Raw genomic sequence first — 24805 nt, 5'->3', positions numbered from 1 at the left:
TCTTCAGGACTAGTGATGGGTCGACTTGGACTATAAAAGTCCAGATGCGCGCAATTTTAAATGTACCCGAGTGCCTGGCACAGGCCCGAAATTCTCAGGGAATTCCGGTTAATGATCCGAATCGTGCACTTGGGAAATAAAAAATAAATAATAAAGAAAATAGGAATGAGGCAAGCGCTTCATACTTACAGAGTCTCCTACGCGGCTGTAACTGCTCCCGGAGCCGCTCACTCTTCTTCCGCATCCATAGATACGACAAGCCCGCGCTTTACCCGGCCCCTCCCCATTGCTCTGGTGCGGTGGCAATCGGAGTAATAAGGGGTTAATAACAGCCCACAGCTGCCATTACGTCCTAGATTAGTAATGGGAGGCATCTATGAGACTCCCATTACTAATCTGTACGTGAAAGTAAAAAAAAACACAAACAAAATACTTCAGTTGAAAAATGAAGAAAAAAAAAAAAACACTCCTTCACTACTTTATTAACACCCAAAACACCCCTGCAGGTCTGACATAATCCACAAGAGGTCCCACAATGATTTTAGCTCTGCTGCATCTGAAACTCACAGTGAGTGCTATAGAACAATGACCACCCACTGTGAGCTGCAGGCAGAGACTGAGTGAGCCGCATGATCAGCGGTGACATCACTCAAGTGATTTATGGTCATAGCTAAAGGCTACCACGGTCCTCCACCTGTGACCGCAAATCACCTAAGTGACATCACAGCTGATTGCAGGGCTCTCTGTCTCTGCCTGCAGCTCATTGTATACCAAGAGAAGATGCGCAAAGTAGATATTTAACCAAAACCAGAGTCTAGCTACTTTTTTTTAAAAATTATAAAACTTTATTAATATCAAAAATTACGTACAAATCACACAGTTAAAATATAGGATTGAGAAAGGAAGGAAGATCCTACCCTAACCTTTCCCTTCCTCAAAACGGGGGTCGGCGTCCTAGTGTGAAGACGATCAATCCTATATTTTAACTGTGTGATTTGTACGTAATTTTTGATATTAATAAAGTTCTATAATTTTTAAAAATAGTAGCTAGACTCTGGTTTTGGCTCTGCCTGCAGCTCACAATGGACAGTTATTGCTCTATGGCGCTCGCTGTGAGCTTCAGAAGTAGCAGAGCTGGAATCATCGTGGGACCTCATGTGGATGTCAGACTTGCAGGGGTGTTTTTGAGGTTAATAAAGTGGTGAAAGAGGGTGCTTTTTTGTGTCTAATTTCAAATAAAGGAATTTTTCGCTGTGTGTTTATTTACTTACACTTACAGATTAGTAATGGGGGGGTCTCAAACACTACCCACTAATAATCTTTGGCTTAGTGGCAGCTCTGGCCTGCCATTAACTCCTTAATACTCCAACTGCCACCGCACCAGAGCAATCAGGAAGAGCCGGGTAAAGTGCCATGTTTGTCACATCTAATGATATGTGAAAATCCTAGACAGCTGCAGCCTGCTATTTTTAGGCTGGGGGGCTAATATGCACGGGTCTCCCCAGCCTGAAAATACCAGCTCCCAGCTGTCGACTTTATCATGGCTGGGTATCAAAACTGGGGAGAACTACACGCTATTTTTTAAAATTATTTAAAATAGAAATAATTTAAAAAAGCCGAATGTGATTCCTTGTATTTTAATACACAGCCAAAATAAGTGCACAGCAGAAGGCTACAGCCTGTAGCTATATGCCTTATCTATGCTGGGTATCATAATATGGGGAGACCCTACACCACATATTTTATTTGTTTTTATACCATGATAGACAGGCACACAGCGTCTGTGATTGGAAGCAGTCAGCTGACACTGCCACTCACGGTGGGAGCGCATCTGACTGCAACCAATCACAGACACTGGTGGGTGAGGAAAGCAGTGCATATTCATGAAGGTAAATGATCGGCTCCAGAAGCGAATGAGCTGCCTGGAAGCAATGAAAGACACGTCGGAGACTCAGTAAGTATGAAGTGCTTGCTTCTATCCCCCTTTGCCTTCTACCACCATTTTTAATTGCTGGATCCTGGTCCCCAAAGACTTATATGGTGACCGGCATTCGGCCAGCTAACCGGGATCTATCCCGGGCCGGAACCAGGTTTTTTTTTTTTTTTACCCGGTTAGACCTACCAGTCCCGGCTATCTGCGAGTCCGCCCATCACTATTCAGGACGTTTCATGTTTGCTTTCGGTTTCCAATATGGCTACTTTCACACATCAGTTTTCTGCATTCAGGCACAATCCTTTTTTTTCCTGATCCAAAGGATCCGGCAAAAAAATGTAAAACCGTATCCACCGGATCCGGTTTTTAACGGATCCGTTATGCCGAATGCGTAAAAAAAACGGATCCGTTGGATCCGTTTTGCATCCGTCTTTGCATCCGTTTTGTCCGTTTTTTTGATGGATCAGTTCTTTTAATTAATTTGGTGCATGCGCAGTTTACAAAAACGGATCCTGCAGCTGCATCCATTTTTTACCGCATTGCGCCGGATCCGGCGTCCATAGGCTTTTACTGTAAAACGCGCCGGATCTGGCGCGATGCGGTTTTTTTGCCGGACAACAAAACCTTGCAAGACACGTTGCCTCCGGCCGCCGCTTTAATTAATTTTGCCGCATCCGGAAAAAAACGGATGCAACGCAAAGCCATCAGGTACAATCCGGTAACAATGCAAATCTATGGGGATAAAACGGATGCGGTACCGGATCCGTTTAACCCGTTTTTTTCCGGATTGTACCTGATGGAAAAAAACTGATGTGTGAAAGTAGCCTCAGTCTGCAAAATGTCTACGGTCTCCAGGACATCTCCTGTCTGTAGCTTCCAATTTCTAGGCTAACTTTGTGCCTGAGGCTCTCAGTACCTCTGCTAAAGGTGCCCACTCGAACCTTGGTCTTAGAGGATTTACCTCACCTAGTGAGTACTTAACAGACAGCAGACAGAAAAAGCAAGTCAATTGCAAATTTGTTTATTTTCATGCTGTCTACTTAAAACAATTAATAACTTGAGAATACCCCTTTAACCAATAAGGTACTATAATTAATAAATTAAATAACATTTATTCAAATGTAAAGCTTTCCAGAAAATTGTATACAATGACTTCCAATGTAATAAAAAGTAGAGAGTTACTTTAAAATATCCTTTCTTACCTGTGCACTTTTCCTCCATAAAAAGGCTTGGTGTGGAACGTAACTGTGGCGGCATAACCTGTCTTAGCACAGGTAATATTGACTTTACCTCCTAATTCCACCCAGGGAACAGTGAGTATAGAACGAGCGTAGGCACTGGGAAGAGTAAATACATATTCTTCTCCATACTCCATCAGCTTGAGAATCCCTGAGTGATTAGAAAAGCACATAAAAGAATACGCAGTTAGATGTACAATACACTTAGAAAATGTATCACTGCTATAATAGAATTAATTAAATCAATTACATTGTATACTACCTAGTGTTAAATAGGGTTTTTATTGTACAGACATTGTGCGGTTTTCTCAAAGGTAATGCCATTGTCAGCTCACCGTGGACTCTAACAGCCTATTCCTAATCAAGTGAAAAAAATACGGAGTACAATACTGTAGCATATAGTCACAATATCAATTTACTGTTAAGTAAGAAACAACACAAGCTTTCAAATTAGATCAATTTAGCAGGGTCGTTTACCAATATCAAGTTTTGAGTTGCAAGTTTGGTTCAAGGTCAGAGGTATATTTACAAATCTTGAACCCCATATACAAAAAAAAGCAAAAGAAAAACAAAAAAACAATTTGCTCCCCCCCACCCCCCCACAAAAAAAATAAATAAAAAAAATAACAGTTTTCGGCCAGATGTCTACTGTGTAAAACAACCAGCACCTGCCTGGCACAAAAGGGGATCCATTCGGCTGTGCACCCAAAATAGGGTTTTATGCAGTTTTGATGCCAAATACATACAGTTCTAGCAAAGTTGATGGGATTTATAGTAGTCTTTACTCAGCATAAATTGACCTGCGATATGTTTCAAATGTGCAACATGTTAATTCTCTTTGGTGTACCCTAAGTTGTATGTGCAGGATTTCCCCATAGACTACTTTACATTGTGTCAAAGTGTGATATTTTCAGTGTTGTCCCATGAAAAGTTATAAAATATATAAAAAATGTGAGGGTGTACTAATTTTTGTGCTATATTTGTTAATATGCAACTCAGTAATTCTGTGTTGGGGACCTGCTGCCGACACTGACAAAGCTGGGCTGAAACTCAATAACATTATGTTCTGACACTGCTACAGATGCTAGTAAAGCTGGATTAAAGCTAACTGATTATGTATTTTGAGAATGCTGCAGATGCAGAAAACAGGCTCTCTCATAGCTTTTTTTTTTTTTAAATGTTATTCTGTGAGGGTATCCTTCAAGTTTTGGCTGTGACTGTGAAATGTGAAAACAGAGTCGGCAGGGTGTAAATTAATGTTGGCTGTACCTTAGGAGGAAACCGTTTTCGTGCATGTCCTAACACCACTGAGGATCGGTGCACATTTCTCTGTTCGTGTCGCCTCCTCCTACTACTACTACTACTCTGCTTAGCCCACCTCCTCCTCATCTGGTCGATAGGATGAAGATCAAGGCATTGTGATGGCCTCTCCAAAACATTGACTTTATCCTTAAGCCACTTTGTAACTTTGTAACCAGTTTCGGGTCATTGTCCATTTGGTAGACCCATTTCTGCCCAAGCTTTAAGTTCCTGGATGATGTCTTGAGATGTTGCTTCGTATTGTCACAAAATCTTCTTTCCTCATGATGCCGTCTATTTTGTGAAGTGCACCAGTACCTCCTGCAGCAAAACAACCACCTAACATGATGCGGTTACCCCCAAGTTTCACTGTTGGAATGGTGTTCTTAAGGCCGCTTTACACGGGACGATTTATCGTGCGTTCGCACGTGCGATCGCACCCGCCCCCATCGTTTGTGCGATACGGGCAATTTGTTGTCCGTGTCGCACAAAGTTGGTAACCCCCGTCATACGTACTTACCTTCCGAACGACCTCGCTGTGGGCGGCGAACATCCTCTTCCTGAAGGGGGAGGGACGTTCGGCGTCACAGCGACGTCACACAGCAGCTGCCCAATAGAAGCGGAGGGGCGGAGATGAGTGGGACGTAAACATCCCGCCCACCTCCTTCCTTCCGCATTGCCAGCGGGACGCAGGTAAGCTGCAGTTCATCATTCCCGGGGTGTCACACTGAGCGATGTGTGCTGCCTCGGGAACGATGAACAACCGGAGCGCAGAGGGACGTTCGATTTTTTGAAAATGAGCGACGTGTCAATGAGCAACGATAAGGTGAGTATTTTTGCTCGTTAACAGTCGCTCGTAGCTGTCACACGCTACAATATGTCAAATGATGCCGGATGTGCGTCACTAACGACGTGACCCCGACGACATATCGCTAGATATATCATAGCATGTAACGGGCCCTTAAGGCTTCAAAGCTTCACTCTGTTCAATTTTAGTTTTGTCAGACCACAGGACATGTCTCCAGAAATTAAGGTCATTGTTCCTGTGTGTATTTGCGGACATTAAAGTGGCTTTTTTATGTTTCTTTTGGAGTAATGGCTTCCTGGCAGAGTGGCCTTGTAGCCCATATTGATACAGTACTCAATTCACTGTGAATAATGACACAATCTTACCAGCTTCCGCTAGCATCTTCACAAGTTTGCTTTTGTTCTTGGGTTGATATGCACATGTCTGACCAAAGCATGTTTATCTCTCGTACACAGAACCAGTCTCCTTCCTGAGTGGTATGATGGCTGGACATTTCCATCTTGTTTGCCCTTATGTATAATTGTTTGTACAGATGAATGAGGCACCTTCAGGTATCTGGAAATTGCACCCAAGGATGAACCAAACATGCAAGTCCACAATTCTCTTCCTGAGATTTTCGTGGATTTCTTTTGACTTTCCCATGATGCAACACAAAGAAGCAGTGTGTTTCAGGTGTGCATTAAAATACATCCACAGGTGTGTCTCTAATTAAAAGATATTGCCAATAAATCTATCAGAAGATTCCAAAGACATGGCATCATCATATGGGCTGTCCCATATTGTTTAAAGGCATAGTACTCACTGTATGTAAACTTCTGAATTTGTAGAAAGTAATAAAAATCCTTAAAACATTCATTCTCTCTCATTATTCTGGCATTTGACAAATAGAAATAATTTTGGTTCCTAATTGACCTAAAGCGGAAAAGGTTTATTCTGATTTCATGTTAAATATTGAGAAAAACATACAAATGTGTCTTTTTAGATAGTGGATGTAAACTTCTGGTTTCAACTGTACATCATTCAAAGAGGCTATATACTGAGAGTATGTAGACAAACCATAAAATCTACACAGTTAACTGTTAAGCTCCTTACAAACGTGATATAAAGACATGCAAAATATGTGAAACCACACAAAGGAATGATTTATCCAAATTTTATTCATTAAATGTACATACAAGTTAAAACAGGAGTGCACACACATACTCCTGATTAGTAATAATCATCACTTATGAGGACATTGTAACCTCACCAACGTGGGGACCAAGACCGGATAGAAAGTATATCTACTATGCTTAGGAGAATAAACGGCAGATTGCCAGTCACAATACCCCTAGGTTATCCCCAAGCATAGATAGTAAACACCCCCAACCTAACTCAGGTACCGGATATGCAGTGCTAACCGGGGGTGCAAAAGCACAGCCGAGTCACATAAGTATTAAAGGTACATACCGGAAGTCGAAGTAAGTAGGGGAGCCGGTCCAGGGTCCACGCCCGACGCGCGTTTCGGGTACCTTTCTCAGGGGCACCACACGCGTGCGGTGCCCCTGAGAAAGGTACCCGAAACGCGCGTCGGGCGTGGACCCTGGACCGGCTCCCCTACTTACTTCGACTTCCGGTATGTACCTTTAATACTTATGTGACTCGGCTGTGCTTTTGCACCCCCGGTTAGCACTGCATATCCGGTACCTGAGTTAGGTTGGGGGTGTTTACTATCTATGCTTGGGGATAACCTAGGGGTATTGTGACTGGCAATCTGCCGTTTATTCTCCTAAGCATAGTAGATATACTTTCTATCCGGTCTTGGTCCCCACGTTGGTGAGGTTACAATGTCCTCATAAGTGATGATTATTACTAATCAGGAGTATGTGTGTGCACTCCTGTTTTAACTTGTATGTACATTTAATGAATAAAATTTGGATAAATCATTCCTTTGTGTGGTTTCACATATTTTGCAGTTAGACTGGAATGTTCCTTCTATAATTAGATCCTACCTATGGGGATTACTGTAGTCAGATGATATCTACCTGACATGTACTATTACAGCATGCTATACCCCTTTTCTTCTATGAAAATTTGTTCAAGTGATATAAAGACATGTTGGTTGCATATTATTCTGCGTTATGACATCTTTACAGTGTTTGGAGAGTGATCAGTGGCGACTAGACTAATGGAGTTCATCTCGACTTGGCAAGACTTTACAGCACACTGAACAAGGTTCTCAGCTGTGACAATAAATGTATTATTTTTCTGACACTGCATGCATAATAGTTAAAGCCCAAGGGAACAAATACATTTAATACTTTGTTCCTTAAATCAACTTGACATTAAAGAAAAATAGTTTTCTCTGGTTCAAGGTTTTAATATATTTAAGAAACCAGACAAGATTTCACCCCAGTAAATCAAGTCGGTAATTTAATGTCCAAAGGCAAAAGATTCCATACCCCACTTCCAAGGTTGTGGAGGAAAGATTAAGGTTCTGTTCACAAGTTGCATTATTGCTACGTTCTTTCTGCAGCTAAAACTTGCTATTTTGGAAGAAAAAAAGCGGCTTTCAAACAGCAAGTTTTGCTGCATTTTTAGTTTATTTGTGTATATTGAATGTTTAATAAAGATATTTTATTCACTAATAAAGCAGTAAAAATGCAGCAGTTCCGTTTTTTTTTCACACTCCTAGCTTTTAACAAGGAAAAAGCGCTGAAAAAATTGACACGCTGCGTCTTTCAAAAATGCAAAAAAATCATGAAAAACACACTGATAAAACGCAACAGCAAATACCCAAACTGTGAACATAACCTAATACTTTATTATACACTATAGCCATTTGACATTAACACTTCAAGGCTCTGGTCACATTAGCATTATTTGCTTTGTTCTGAAATGGAGTCATCCATTATGAATGAATGAAAGCTATAATACTGGTGAGAGGTCATTATAGAACATAATGCATATATACATTAAAAGGAATCTGTCAGCAGGTTTTTGATGTGTAATCGGAGGAGAGCAAGAGGTATGAGTTAAAACACAGAATTTAACAATGTGTCACATATCAAGCTGTGTGCTGTGGTTTACTTAAACTGAAGATTTTATCACTTGGTGATTATCATTGCTGTGCTTCGATGGTGCGTGGTCACTCAACCCGATTTCTGATAAGCACCTATGGTGTAAAGACCATGTACATGGAGGCTGTGGTGAGGGTGTGGCCAGCTTTTTCAGCACTGCTGCATGCTAAATCTAAAAACTCTGTGTCAGAACCGCTGCACCCAGTAATCTAAGTAATATATCATTGGATTCAGGGTCTCTTTGCCTACATCCTGCTGCTCTCAGATGAGGTAGCAAAAACCTGCCGACAGATTCCTTAACACCGAATTACTATAATCATGATCGGGTGTCAGTGCCTGCATCTTGACGTGATATCTATGTCATGTCTTTAAACTGTCACACTGTGAAAACACACAGTGATAGTTCTATGCAGACAGCTGTCACTTACAGGTGACCAGCATAGGAAGAGGTGTGGGGACCCAATTCATCAGTCAATGCAGTCAGATCACTGGGATTGGTCAATCAATCTGACTAACCAATCACAGCATGATTGTGCAGGAGGTGCTGATATATCAGCACTTCCCGCATGATCACCACCAGAGCTTGGCACACCTGACAGCTAAGATCCTGTGGCAACAGCCAGAGATAGTGCCCACATAGACCCTGGATGATAAACCCTCCAGATGCCGCAACCAATAGTGATTGCGGCATCTGGAAGGTTGTAGGAGGGAGGGGGCTCCCTCTATCACTTTCTTTGGCACCCCCTGTGACGAAATCATGGGGGGACAATGGTCGCCATGGCATCCAGAGGTCAAACAATGACCTCCTGGTGTGCCATGTATAGTGGCCTGTTAGACCCTGCCTATGGCTGCAACTAACAGGCAATTTGCCAAGTGTAGGTCTCATGCATTGCAATACATGACTATTGCAATACATGAGACCAGTGATTATAATAATAAAAGTTACACATACTTGGTATTGCCACACCCAGAATATGATCTATAGAAAACGGTCACACTATTTAATTCCTCCTACAGTTAACAGAATAAAAAAAAATTAAAACATGGCAAAAAACTTTTTTCGTGATACCGCTGAAATAAAAAATAGAATAAAAAGCTATCAAAAAAACAAATGTAAATAAAAATACTAACACTGAAAATGTAAACTTGTTCAGCAAAAAGCAAGCTGCCATGCAGCTCTATCAGTAGTGGAAAAATAAAAAAGCTACAGCTCTCAGAATACAGTGATGCAAAAACAATACTTTTTCTATAAAATTGCTTTTATTGTGTAAAAGTGAAAAAGTATAAAAAAATAGATAAATGTGGATTTGTTGTAATCGCCCTGACCCAAAGACTAAAGCAGTTTGTCACTTTTACCACATGATGAAAGGCATAAAAATAAAAAAAAAAATATTTCTGAATTGCTGTTTTTTGTTAATTTTGCATTCCATAAATTGGAATAGAAAGAAATTAAAAAATATTATGTGCCCGAAAATGGTACCAATTAAAACATCAACTCATTTTTAAAAAATACAACCTTCACAAGACTGACAGCAGAAATATAAGATTATAGCTATTAAAATAAGGTGATGCAAAAAAAGGGATTTTTAGAGTGTGATGGCAGCGAAACAAAAAAAACAAAAAACTGTATAAATCTGGTATTTCTGTAATCGCATCAAACAGAAGAACAAAGCAATCTAATCACTTGTACCACATGGCTCACATTTATCCTGTGCTCTTCACTACTTAAGGGGGCTTTACACGCTGCGATATTGTTAGTGATTTATCGTCGGGGTCACTGTGTTTGTGACACACAACCGGCGTCATTAACGATATCGCAGTGTGTGACAAGTACGAGCGACCTTAAACGATTGCAAAAGCGGTCAAATCATTTGCCGCGGAGAAGTCGTCCTGAAACCAAAAATTGTTCTCTGCTTATTAGCAATGTTGTTCCTCGTTCCTCCGGCACCACACATTGCTATGTGTGACACAACAGGAGCGACGAACATCTCCTTACCTGCATCCACCGGCAATGCGGAAGGAAGGAGGTGGGCGGGATGTTACGTCCCGCTCATCTCCGCCCCTCTACTTCTATTGGACGCCTGCCGTGTGACGTCGCTGTGATGCCGCACGAACCGCCCCCCTTAGAAAGGAGGCTGTTCGCTGGCCAGAGCGACGTCGCAGGGCAGGTAAGTCCGTGTGATGGGTGTAAGCGAGGTTGTGCGCCACGGGCAGCAATTTGCCTGTGTTGCACAACCGATGGGGGCGGGTACGATCGCTTTCAGTGAGATCGCAGCGTGTAAAGTACCCTTTAGTGTTTCCATTTAAATCTATGAAATGCGCTATTCGGATAGACCCCCCAATGGAAGACTCTCCATAATGAGGCGGATGAAAACACTGTGGACTTTCTCTGGTTTATGATCAGGCTGTGCCCTTAATTTTAGGCGTACATAACAGTGCGGTCTACCACCTCTTTTTTGCAAATCATAAAAGTCCGATACCACAGAACAGAAGCCATAAAGAGTCCAGAGTATCTCTGCTGCCTCATTAGTGAATGGATCCCTTGGGGGTTTCATCTGAATCACGTATTTTGTAGATTTAGATGGAAACCGTGATGTAAGCACTCAGTGTGTAAAGCACAGGCCAAATGTCAACTGATCCAAAATGTTGTGTACCCCAAAATGCCACCATTAAAAGCTTCTTCTCAATCCACAAAAAACAAGTCCCCACTTAGGTTTGTGATCTGTTAACAGAAATACAGTGGAACCTTGGTTAATGAGAACAATTCTGGGAGTGTGTTTGTTAACCAAGTTAATCGTCTAGCAAAGCAAGATTTCCCATAAGAAATCATTGGAATGCAGACAATTCGTTCCACAACCTTCAATGTCCCATTCCACACATGTACAAACACAGACAAACAAACACACACGCACACACACATTATGCTCACCTTACCTTCCGTTCTATCGCCGGCCTCCTGGTTCTTGCAGTTCGCCGATACAGGATGTGTATCAGATAACCATCGCGACCGATGCCGGAACTTCCGCTGCCAGAGCGCTGACATCAAAGGCAGGAGCCGCTTACCTCTGATTGATTAGCGCGCTGCCTTTGAGTAGCGGCTGACAGCGGAAGTTCTGACATCGACCCGATACACATCCTGTAGCGGCAAACTACAACAACCAGGAGGCCGGCGATGAAACGGAAGATCAAGTGAGCATAATATATGTGTGTTTGTGCGTGTTTGTGTGTGTTTGTGCGGACTGCAAATGCGGGTTAGAGCGCGGTGGAAGTGCGGAACCGGAAATGTGTGCGGTGAGTATTTGCTCGTATGGCAAAGCCTGCTCGTAAACGGAGTTACAAATTTACAGCAAGCTTTGCTCGTATAGCGAAATACTTGTGAACTGGGTTACTTGTTAACCGAGGTTCCACTGTATACGGGTTTCCCGATTACTGGTAGCACAAAGGCTCTGAAAAAGTGCTCAGGCTCTCCCTAAAAGACATCTAGCAAAAGCTACGCTCCCAAATCCAAGTGCCCTCTCACTTCAGAGCCCCACAGTGTGTCTAAACTGCAGTTAGCATCCACACGGTTGGCATTGCTGTAATGAGGAATCTAGCTTAATTTTACTACAATGTGTAGGTACTACAATGGCAGATTTCCATTTTAACGCTGCAACATCTATTGCTGCTTGCTTCTGAAAAACACCTATAGTCAAAATCATCACTGCACCCGTAGATGGATTCCCAGTGTGGGTAATTTTCAAATTAGAGTCACTTGAGGGAGGTTTCTGCTCTTCTCACACTTAAGGGCCCAGTATATGGAGTCTCCAAACTGTTCTAGGAAATTGAGCACCAAAAGTCAAATAGCGGTCTCGCCATATGGCCAAAAGGTACGGCAGTCAGAAATGGGGTATTGTCACATTCACAAGAAATTGTGTAACAATTATCTGGTCATTTTTACCCATTTCCATTGTGAAAGTGTAAATCTGTGGCTAAAATTACATTTTAGTGGCAAAAGTGTAATTATTTTTTTCACCGCCCAATGGTAAAACATTTTGTGTATTGTTGACTGCAGTGCTAGATGATTTCATTAAGAGGTGTAGTTTGTAAAATGGGGTCACTTGTGTTTGGTTTTGCTGTCATGACATCAGAGGCTCTGTAAATTTAACATGGCACCAGCAAATTCTTTCAGCAAAATCTGCCCTCTGATATGGTGTTCCTGTTTGTGAGATTTACACTGTGCCTGAAAAGTATTTTCTGACCGCATAAGGGGTAGGTCACGTCCCCAGCAGTGTTCGCTCCTGAGACTTCGGCTTCGATCACCAGTCAGTGCCGTGTTCCTGCTGTGGATAGGGCTGGTGATAGGAGAGGAATCGGTGCCAGTGGCTGTGGTGGGCGCACGTTCCACTCATCCACTAAGCTAGGTTTCCCTGGAACTTGCAGTACCACTGGCTGATTGTAGGTGGCGTGTGTCTTCCAGCTGAAGTTACCACCATTCAGCTACAGCCAATGGGAAGACACTACACCCTTCTAATTCCCCCTTCTGTCTGCTGGTCACTGCCAGAGATAGTTCTGAATTCCTGGTTCCTGGTCTGTTTTGTATAGTGAGTCCTGTGTTTTGATTTCTGCCTGTTCTCTGACTACCCTCCTATCTGCCGTTTTTGTACCTTGCTACCAAATCCGGATTTGACCTCTGCCTGGTTTCCTGATTCCGTCCTTGCCTGCCTGATTTTGTCCCTGTTGTGCATTTCCTGGTTTGACCCTGCCTGACTACTACTCTCATCGGACTGCAGCCTACCCACGGGTAGTGATCCCTGGGGCCCTGTGTAATTCCAAATCCCTGTATAGGGGTTAAAGGGTTTCAGGGTTCTCGGAGTCCTACTTTATGAGTGGCTTTCCTCTAGCCTGTCCGTTAGAGCCAGTCTGAGTCTGTGATTCCAGACAGGCATTAGAGGGTATCAGTATACTAAGGAGAAATTGCGTAACAAATTTTGTGGTCCATAGTCTCCTGTTACGCTTGTGAAAATTAAAAATTTGGACCTTTAGTATCATTATAGTGGAAAAAAAACCCACAATACTTCATTTTTGCAGCCCAATATTATAAAATTCTGTGACGCACCAATGGGTTCAAGATGCTCACTGCACCCTTAGATACAAGTGCATCTCAAAAAAGTAGAATATCATCAAAAAGTTAATTTATTTCAGTAATTCAATACAAAAATGGAAACGCATATATTATATAGAGTCACTACAGAATGATCTATTTCTAGTGTTTATTTCTTTTAATGATGATCACGGATTACAGCCAAAGAAAACGCAAAAGTCATTATCTCAGAAAATTAGAATATTATATAAGACCAACTGAAAAAAATGATTATAAACTCAGAAATATTGGCTTATTGAACAGTATGTACAGTAGATGCACTCAATACTTGGTCGGGGCTCCTTTTGCATGAATTACTGCATCAATGTAGCATGGAGGCGATCAGCCTGTGGCACTGCTGAGATGTTATGGAAGCTCAGGTTGCTTTGATAGCAGCCTTCAGCTCATCTGCATTGTTGGATCTGGTGTCGCCTCTTGCTCTTGACAATACCCCATAGATTCTCTATGTGGTTTGCTGGCCAATCAAACACTGTCAGGCGCAGTATAACAAAAAATCTGAAGAGTCACATATTTATAGACAACAGGACATAGAATGGAGCAGTAAATAAGACAAGTCATGTAAAGAAGAACTATCAGTATGGAAAGGGACAAACAGTTGTGGCAGTAAATATTGCAGCAGTTCATAGATAAGCAGTGTGGAAGTTTTATTGACCTCTGAGGTCTGGTCCAGAGTTGTGATGCCTCCAGATGGTCTGAGGAGCACATTTCTTAATTGATGTAATTGATTTACATCAATTAAGAAATGTGCTCTTCAGATCATCTGGGGGCATCACAACTTTGGACCAACCAGACCTCAATAAAAGGTCAATAAAACTTTTACACTGCTTATCTATGAACTGCTGCAATATTTACTGCCACAACTGTTGCCCCTTCGTATACTGATAGTTCTGCTTCACGTCACTTGTCTTATTTACTGCTGAAGTCTATGTCCTGTTGTGTATAAATAAGTGACTTTTCAGATTTTGCATTATACTGAGCCTGATGAAGAGACCTGAGTAGTCTCAAAAGGTTGCTATTGTTACCATCTTTTCAGTCAGCCATTAAAAGGTATCAACCACTGAGGAGTCTCAATTCTTTTAAACAATTTTTTTCTCTACTTTCTAACACAGTACAAAAATATATTTTAACATTTAGCGTTATAATTGATATCTTGACATCTCCAGCCTTAGATCGTTCACCCCTTCCTGACATTTGATGCACATGTTTATCATAACAGAAAAAGAGTTTGTGCATTTTGACATATAGTTACATCAACAAGAACTGTGCCAGAATGACCACTGTTTTGAGTTCGGCTTAATTGGCAGTCGAGCCTACTGAACTTAACAGCCATGGCTATTGTTAGCACTGTCCCTGCCTGTTTAACCTTCTAGATTCTGAGCTTGATAGCGATCGTGGCATCCAAAGATTTGTGAGAAGGTTCTCCCTTTTACCCCAATCTCCTTATGGTTGTAATGATAACCGGAGGTAAAAAAATGACATAGGAGTCGGTCAGTTACAGAGGCCTGTTAGACACTGACATAAGCATGTTCTAAGAGACGTCTCCTGTCAGTGTAACCCTGACAGGTCTCATATCCTGCAATGCATACGTGCTGCAAAGTATTAAACCACTGATCAAGTAAAATATATACAGTATTTTTATATCTATACTAACAGAAAATCTGTGTGTAGTAGCCTGTTGAATACAAAACCACAGTTTTCACCCAATTTAAGTGAAATTTTGCATTGCCTGTCTTTACAACCAGACTAAAAATACTGCGCACAATAAGGCTATGTGCGCACGTTGCGTACTAGCCCTGCAGAAATTTCTGCAGCGATCTGAAGAGCACATGTGCACTTTAGATCGCTGCAGAAATGTCCGTAGTGAGCGCCGATTCCATGCGCTCTGCCTGCAGCTCCTGCCATAGACAGAGCAGGAGCTGCCGGCAAAGCGCAGGAAAGAAGTGACATGTCACTTCTTTTTGCGCAGCGCTTCGGCAGTAGCCGAAGCGCTGCGCTCTTAAACGCCACGTGCGCACGGCCCCTGCACAATCTCCATAGACTGTGCAGGGGACGCAGGACGCATGCAGTTACGCTGCGCTACAAAGCGCAGCGTAACTGCATGTATTTACGCAACGTGCGCACATAGCCTTAAACTCAAAATCTCCCCTTTCCCAAGAATTGTTCCCCTGAATGTAGGCTTTATAGAAATAAAGGAGAAACGGGTGTGTGTATGTTGAATGCAAAACCACAGCTTTTGCCCAAGATAAGATCACTTTTGTTGCCTATAGCAACCAGATTGCAGCTTACAGCATTAAAGTTGCTGAGGTAAAGTGAAAGCTGAGCTCTGATTAGTTGCTGTGGACAACTAGAAGAGTCTGGCTGAGGCAGTTTTCATAACAGATGTGAGATGCTTCAGAACACACGTTTTGTGCTAATATATATATATATATTCAGCTATTAGATCTCTGATCAGTGTGAAGTGATTACAAAGGATGATAATTCAAAAGGACTGTTTTTTTAAAATGGCACCCAAAAAATAACCATCTAATGAGCAAGTTAATCAAAAAGCTAAGAAAGCTAAATTGTCTCGAACAGCTGAGACAAGTGAACAACACGACTCCGGCTTAAAAGGATAGTGAATTTTAATTTTTAATGAAAATTTGTTTAAAAAGTACCGTAACTGCTGTTCAGAAAGTGTTTCGACAATAAATGCACATTTTTTTTTTTACGTAAAAATAAAGTACACATTTGGAATTGTTGCATTCAGAATGATTTGATTTGTAAAATTGTTACAATATTTAAACTTCTACAGTGAACACAGTAAAAACAAAATATGTATAAAAATGCTCTTTTTTATCATCACGCTGCACAAAAAGAGGAATAAAACGTATCTACAAAACTGTTTTTTGTGTGAAAAATTATAAAAACATAAAAAACCTATATAAATCCGATATCACAGTAATCATACAGACCCCAAGAATAAAGCTGCCTTATTACTTTTGCCGCACGGTGAACCACTAAAATATAAACTATTCCTGAATCGCTATTTTGATCATTCTGTTCCCAAAATATCAGAATAAAAAGCCATAAAAAATGCTTAGTACACCAAAGTAATATGAATAAAGTTCAGTTCTTGAGCTGCTGCTTTGTTCATTATGCCTCCCAACACTCATAATAAGATTAGGTTCACATTTATCCTGTGTTTTATGCTCTATTCTTAAAGTTTCCGGCTAAATTTGGAAAAACAAGATACAGACGAAATACCCAACAACAGAATAAAGATGCAGATAGAGACATCTTCTTAGGCACGCATAATCGTGCAAATGACCTTTGTTTCGTGCACCCCCAAAAAAACTGACACCACCAGAACACACTAAGCAAAAGTAACCCTATGTACCACACTATAGTGAGTTCTGTCTAAATCCTGCATTTGGCAGCAACCCCGATGTAAGTTCTTAGTATAGAATAAATGTGAACCAATCCTTAAAAGTGATCCAAACTGTCAGGCACCCCAAAAAAGGTAAGAAAAACGCTTCAACTCAAACCCAAAAAAAAAATGAGCCCCCACTTGTACATCACATCTTGAATGGAAATATCCACTTTACTGGTAGCACAAAGGCTCTGAAAAAGCAATATTAAATCCTCCATCCTAAAAAGAAAACCCCAGTTATATACATCCACCTAAGTCCACATTTTTCACTCCTTTCTTAACCCCACAGTGTACCTAAACTGCAGTTAGTGTTCACACCTATGGGCATTACACTAGCGGAGAAAATGCCCTTAATTTACAGGGTGTGTAAACTAAGCACAATTAAGCACTAAACTGACATTTGAAACTCTCAATCTAAAGCAGCAACTCATGCTTATTTCTCAAAAACAATTCTGGGGTAAAAAAAAAAAAAAAAAAAAGTCATTACACGTGTAGATGTATTCCCAGATGGGGGTTTCATCTGTTCAGGCACCTTAGAAACACATTGTAGAAGGCACCCACAAACTATTCCAGGACAATCTCCAAAAGTCAGATAGTGCTCCTACTTTCTGAGGCTTCCCGTGTTCCCAGTCAGTGTTTTTTTTTTTCCTTATTACCTTGTGAAAATAAAAACTTTTGCACTAAACAACATTGTAGTAAAAATATGTATTTTTTAATTCAATTTTTCCTTAGACTGTGTGATAATTCCTGTGTTGGACCTGAGGAGTGAACAAACTTTATCAATGTGGTTTTGAATACTTGGAGAGATACAGTTTTTTAAAATCGCGAAGTGGTCCTTGGAAAATTAGGTTTTGAAAATTGAATTGAAAAAAATTAAACATTACTGCAAAACGTTATTTTTTTTGTTTGTTTGTTTTTTAATTCTTTATTTATTGAAGAATTTTTCCATATAAAAACAAAGTCTACAAATCAAGTAACTACAGCAAGATCAGACAAAACATTGAGGAGGGAGAGACATTAAGACAGAAAGGACGGAGGGAAGGGGGACTTCACATACACAAGTTATGCGCAAGACACCCGAGTAGGGCACTAAAGTATGCGTATCGCTCAGTTCAACGTCCAGTGTCAGTCACCGACATAAAGGTACCAAGGTGACGCTATACGCTGAAATTTGTCCAGATGGTTGTTAATTCAAGCTGTAAGATACTCGATCCGTCTTGTTTACCGAATTCTTAACTACAGTTCTTGGAGAATGGGAGAAAGACTTTTTCCAGTGTGAGGCTATCAAGCATTTCACCGAAGTCTATATGGAGGAGCAGCCTGGTTGAATCTTTTGCAACTCCCGAGGGAGAGACACTAAGTCGATCCAGAGCATCCCTATACCCCAGAGCTCTGTGGGGTAGCTCACTCACATCTATCCAGAAAGAGGAAAGAACCTCGCAATCCCAAAAGATATGGAGGAGGGTCCCTCTCTCCTTCATACTCCTCCAGCACTGGTCCGATGAATTAGGAAAGAGCCTACCAAGGACCTCTGGGGTATGGTACCAGTGCATCAGTACGTTATATTGAGTTTCTTTTTGCGACAGCAAAACTTTTAAGCTTATATACCTTTTTTTGGTTAGGGTGTTTATAACAAAAATACTGACCTAAGGTAGACATATGGTAAAATTCTGCCTCTATTTTAAGACGTACTGGTATGAAGCTATATGAACTACAAGAGTTTGGGTCCATTCTGTTTGGGTACACCTTGTTGCGGTGGGCTGACTTTGACATTTATTTGATCAAAATAGTGCAAATTAAGTAACTATGTTACTTACAAACACTATTACTATTCATTTCTTGATTTCTCGAGTGCATTTAACCCCCTGCAGCCACTTTTACTACACAAAAAGATGACTGATATGAAGGTGGAGGAGGGGATGAGAAATTGGATAACTGACTACCTATCAGATCGGCCACAGTTTGTACAGATGGGAGCGGTTGTGTCTAGCAGATTATTGAGCAGTGTAGGTGCCCCTCAGGGAACGGTGCTAGCGCCTTTTCTATTCACACTGTATACATCAGACTTTCAGTATAAATCTGATTTTTGTCACCTTCAAAAATTCCCGGATGACTCCGTGGTTGTTGGATATATTAGGGGGGACCAGGGGGATGAGGAAATATAGAAGGGTGGTGTCGAATTTTGTGGATTGGTGCCATGGTAACTATCTACAACTAAATGTTAAGAAAACTAAGGAGTTGGTGGCCAACTATAGCAGGAGAAAGATGGAATGTTTACTGATCACTATTGCTGGTCAGGAGGTAGAGCAGGTGGAGAGTTACAAATATTTGGGGGTCCACCTGGATAGTAAACTGGACTGGAGCTGCCACTCAGAGATGGTCTACAAGAAGGGGATGAGCAGATTGTATTTCCTAAGGAAACTGAGGTCTTTTAATGTGTGCAGCAAAATGTTAGAAATGTTCTACCAGTCTCTAGTGGCAAGTGCCATCTTTTTTGCACTCATATGCTGGGGTAGTAGTGTGCGGGTCTCTGATGCTAATAAGCTGAATAAGCTTATCAAGAAGGCAAGCTCTGCTGTTGGCTGCAAACTGGACTCTTTGGAGGAGGTAGTGGAGAGAAGAACTTTGAAAAAGTGTCTGGCAATTATGAATAAGAATGCACATCCATTATATGAGACAGAAGAGCACCTTCAGTAACCGGCTAATCCTTCTGAGGTGTAAGAAGGAAAAATATAGGAAATCATTTGTGCCAACTGCGATGGGAATGTACAACAATAACATTAGTGTTAACTCATCAAGGTGAATGTCTACTTTATTTCTTCTACTTTCAGTTCACCCGCTGTGTATGTCGTAATCTAATGTATAATGTTCTTCTATCAACTCTACTGTCTTGTCAATTAAGTAATTCATGTTATGATTTAAGTTGTGCTGCTGTGATACCATAATTTCCCACGGGATCAATAAAGTGCATCGTATCGTATCGTATTTACTTATATATAAACAGGATTTTAGGTTGTTTTTAACCGACATTTTGTTAAAGGGAATCTGCCAGCAGGTGTTTCCTACCTCATTTGAGAGCAGCCTTATGTAGGCAAAGATATCATGAATCCAACAATGTATCCACTTAGATTACTGGGTGCAACAATTGTGAGTCAATCAGAATTTTTGTCTTTAGTCATGTAGCAGAGTGCAGAGGGCTGTCCTACCAACACCAGGCTCTCCATAGAGATATGTCATGTTCAGTTTTGCACTTGTTCAGACTGCATTTTGGGAGTGCCATCAGTGTTTTTGTCTAGATTATGGGGTCATGTCTTCTGACTGTGCACCCCTCCCCTATGAGCCACATGTAATTTTTAGTAGCAGGTTCCTACACGTGTGACGCTATACACGCCAACAAGGGATCTTTTCTATTTGCCCTGACTGATCTCCATTGGACTTATAGCATTAGCAGTTCTAGTGGCCCACATTTGCAGGTTTATATGTGCTTTCAGGATATATTGCCTGAGGGGTTTTACCCCTATATGTATTAAGCAATTAATGCTGTGCAACACATACCTGTAAGAAATTAACACTTTCACTGGCCTTCTAATAGACTGCCTATCAATAATATAATAATATTTGGAGATTTATCAGAAGGAGCAGTTCACATGACCATTTCCTAGTCTTGCATTATGACGTCTGGATATTCACAACATTAATTAAGAAGTCTCACTATACATCAATATATGTCAAAAGGTAAATGCTGCAACATTGAAAATTCATATTGAGACGATTTCTCGGTTTATTTGAATCAAGCAGGTTCTTCTTTCTTTTTAGTCAATATTGAAGAATACAATAGCGTCGAAACGTCTAATATTGTTGACTGAAATTTTTAACACTTTTTTTGGACACACGTTTTGTGAAATAAAACAAAAAAGAAACAAATTTTATTCCAAATCATACTGGTGCCAGTCTTTCTTTTCTACTTTATTAATAATGCCGGGGTCATACATTATTGTAATCCTACTTGCCTATACACATGGAGGTTTTTAACCCAGAGAGAGAGGTTTTTTTATGCTAAATAGCTCAATTTTTCCTAGATTTCCTTAAAGGAAACCTGTCAGGTGCAATATGGGACCAGAACCACAAACAGTTTGAGGTGCATATTACTAATCCCTGCCTGTCTCAGCATCTAGTAGCATACATAAAGAGATCTTTAGAAAGAGTATCTCCTAAGATCCTTATGCTATGCTAATGAGGGCAGGGACTAGTCACAAGGGCGTTAGTTCCTGCACTCATTCCGCCCTCTTAGCCACAGGGGTGTGCTAACATGCTATTCAATGCCCACTGCCCAGCATCATCATACCTGTGTCCGTTGCACCACCTCAGAACGCTGGGCATAGGGTCACTACGCATGATCAGAAATCCCCGACACTTCCGGTCATGTGCACTACACCAGTTTGAAGCCAGGACATGTACAACAGGCTTCTTAAGGCCTGGTTACACGCAACAACATCGCTAAGGAGATGTCGTTGGGGTCACGGAATTCGTGACGCACATCCGGCCTCGTTAGCGGTGTCGTTGTATGAGACATGTACGAGCGAATGCTAACGATGCAAAATACTCACCAAATCGTTGATTGTTGACACGTCGTCCATTTCCCAAATATTGTTGCTGGTGGGGACGCAGGTTGTTCGTCGTTTCTGAGGCAGCACACATCGCTACGTGTGACACCCCAGGAACGACAAACAACACCGTAACTGCATCCTCCAGCAACGAGGTGGGCGTGACTTTCATGCGTCTGCTCTCTGCCCCTCCGATTCGATTGGACGCCTGCCGTGTGACGTCGCTGTAACGCCGCACGAACTGCCCCCTTAGAAAAGAGGCTGTTTGCCGGCCAGAGCAACGTCGTTAGGAAGGTAAGTCCGTGTGACGGGTACTAGCAATTTCACGGGCAGCGATTTTCCCGTGATGCACAAACGACGGGGGCAGGTGCTTTCATGAGCGACATCGCTAGTGATGTCGCTGCTTGTAAAGCCCCCTATAGTGTATATAACTTGAAGTGCGGGGTCATTCGCACTGAACCGAAATCTAGTGTCGGGCACGGTGGCAGCAGAGGTGAGCGCGACCATGCCTCTGACTCTGAGCATTGATTAGCAAGTTTGCATGCCCACAGGGGCGTACTTACACACTAAGTGGGCCGACTAACCAAGGACACTAACGCCGTTGTGACTGGCCCCTGCGCTCATTAGCATATTTTGAAGGATCTTTAGAAATAATTTTTCTAAAGATCTCTTTATCTATGCTACTACTGGCATGGATAATTAGGCAGGAATTAGCAATATGCACTCAGAACTGCTCGTGGCTCTGGTACATATTGCACCTGACAGGTTCACTTTAAGCAGTAATGCATGTCTATATTCTTACATTCATAATTTGCACGCATTAGCATTTCAGAGTGCAACTGTCTTTCTTTTTTGTTATTATGTCATGTTCAGTTTTGCACCTGTTCAGACTGCATTTTGGTAGTGCCGTCAGTTTTTTTTGGCTAGATTATGGAGTCATGCCCTTTGACTGTGCACCCCTCCTCCATTAGCCACAGGTGATTTTATTCTCTAGTAGCTGGTCTTTTTTTGTTTCTCTATATAGATTGCACATTGACAGATATCAATCAGAGGAGGGGCCGTGTTGGACTGCACATCACATGATTTTCTAGTCCTGCAAGGATAAGGGTCCTGCTGCTTCAACAAGCATAACAAATAAACAATATATGAGACATTGACAAGACAGGCAGCCCTGAATTTTCTGTGTTAATGCTTGCAGCATTCTGCTTGTGGCTTACATATAGCAAAAACCTGCTGACATATTCCCTTTAATAGTCACAGTGTGAATGTGCACCTACACATTGAACTTATACTAAAGAGCATTCTGACTTATTTCTTTGGTTTTGCTTTATTTTTTTGTACTTTGTACACATAGGGGCAGGGCTCCCCATATTTTAGGAGTGCATTTTGTCTACAGCTTTCCATGGGCAAATGATGTAACAGTCAGGCCTGGTTCCTGGTCTACCCACATATATTTTGAGGCCTGCCGGCACACAAAGGTGTATTTTTTTTATTCGGCGAAAAGGAGGTGATTTGAATTTGTGGGGTTTTTTTTTTCTTTCATTCTATAAAAAAAAAAATCCCTTTAGGCCCTGTGCGCACTTATCGTTTTTTGCCGCGGATTTCCTGCGGTTTTGCTGCATGTTTCGCTGCAGAAAATGTTCATAACATCTCTGCAGTGATTCACCAGCAAAACCTATGGGAAAAAAAAATCCTGTGCGCACTAGGCGGAATTTGACAGCTACAAGTTTTGCTGCGGTATTCCCGCAGCAAAAACAATTGCATGTCACTTCTTTTCCGCACATCGCTGCGGGATTTCACTACATTGACTCCAATGTAATCGTGAAATCCCGCAGGGAATAACGCAGGCAGCAAATTCTGTGCGGTTCACTGCATTTTCCTGCGTTATTCCCTGCGGTATTTCGCGGTTTACCTGCGGTAATGTAGATCGCTTGCCTGCGGTTTTGCAGGGAAGTGATGTCATTACAGGAAGAGGAAGCGGAGCAGAGAGTAAACACACACGCAGATCACAGACACACACAGACATCACAGACATAGAACACAGACACAGACATATAGAATACACATAGAAAGCAAACGGAAATATAGAAAACAAAACACGTGGGCTCCGCTGTATTTTTACCTTCCAGCCGAGATAAGCACACAGCGGCGGCCCGGTATTCTCAGGCTGGGGAGGGCAAGGCACAGGGTTAATGTCCCCCGCCTCCCTCCCACCTCCCGCAGCCGAGAATATCAGCCGCAGCTGCCCCGGGACTGTCGCATGCATTATGCGACAGTACCGGAGTGTCCACGGCTCTTCTAGATGCCGTGATGCAGTGGCGATGCAGGTAATAAAGAGTGAATGGCAGCGGATCGCCCCCACTAAGTCCAGGATTGATCATGGCAGCGTCTATGTGACAGCTGACATGATTAACCCGTAAGTAAAGTGAAAAAACACACACAGCGAAAAATCCTTTATTTTAAATAAAACACAAAAAAGGCTCGTTCACCCGTTTATTAACCCTTCCCCCCCCCCCCCGAAACAAAGCTCCGACGTAATCCACAGGTCCTGCGATGCTTACATCCAGCCGTGACTGACACAGCTCTGAATGCAGCCTCGCAGCAAGACAGCAGAGCTAACCACAGGGCATTTCCCACGACCGGTAATGTGAACTCACTACCGACCGTGAGAAATGCAGCAATCTGTCCTCTATCTATCTATCCCTCTATCTATCCCTCTATCTATTCTTCTGTCTACTTATTTATCTATGTACTATCTACCTCAGAAGGAAATGATTTATCTTTTTTTCAATGTGCTTTATTGCATTGAATGCAATAAAGCACATGTACCAAATCGCACGCGGTAAAACCGCAGCAAACCGCATGCGGTTTTCGGGTGCGGTTTGCCGCGGTTTTTACCGCAGGTGCGGTAATCTTTCAATGCCTGCGGAATTTTCTTGAGAAAATTCCTTTTTCCAGTGCGCACATAGCCTTAAATTATTTTATTTGTCCCCTTGGGTGAGTGAATTTGCTATCAGAGGAAAATCATAATGACAGGCATGGGGGTCATCGATTATGTCATGGGCGCGCCAATGGGCAGGAGAACTGACAGACCCCGCTGCCAGAGCATGTTAAATGCCGCTGTCACAGACTGACAGCAGGATTTAACTGGTTTACAGCCGTGGGCAGATCTCCGATCCACCTGCATCTGTTAGGCCGGTTTCAAATGTCAGTGTTTAATCAAGTACAAGCCACATGCATAGGTATGGTCATACAGTTAGGTCCAGAAATATTTGGACAGTGACACAATTTTCGCGAGTTGGGCTCTGCATGCCA

At 41.9% G+C, this 24805-nt stretch overlaps 1 protein-coding gene across 2 annotated transcripts in view; it reads right to left on the bottom strand.

Annotated features, from left to right (window-relative positions):
• Nucleotides 1-24805, bottom strand: part of OSBPL10 (oxysterol binding protein like 10) — a 749675-nt gene that overhangs the window by 51474 nt on the left and 673396 nt on the right. For both annotated transcript variants that reach the window (XM_075315242.1, XM_075315243.1), the window contains one exon: nt 3136-3322. In XM_075315242.1, coding sequence (XP_075171357.1) covers nt 3136-3322 — 187 coding nt within the window. The remainder of the gene's footprint in view (nt 1-3135; nt 3323-24805) is intronic.

Source organism: Anomaloglossus baeobatrachus, chromosome 6 (assembly GCF_048569485.1).
Source record: "Anomaloglossus baeobatrachus isolate aAnoBae1 chromosome 6, aAnoBae1.hap1, whole genome shotgun sequence".
Taxonomy (NCBI): Eukaryota; Metazoa; Chordata; class Amphibia; order Anura; family Aromobatidae; genus Anomaloglossus; species Anomaloglossus baeobatrachus.
This window is presented reverse-complemented; position numbering and strand designations above follow the sequence as displayed.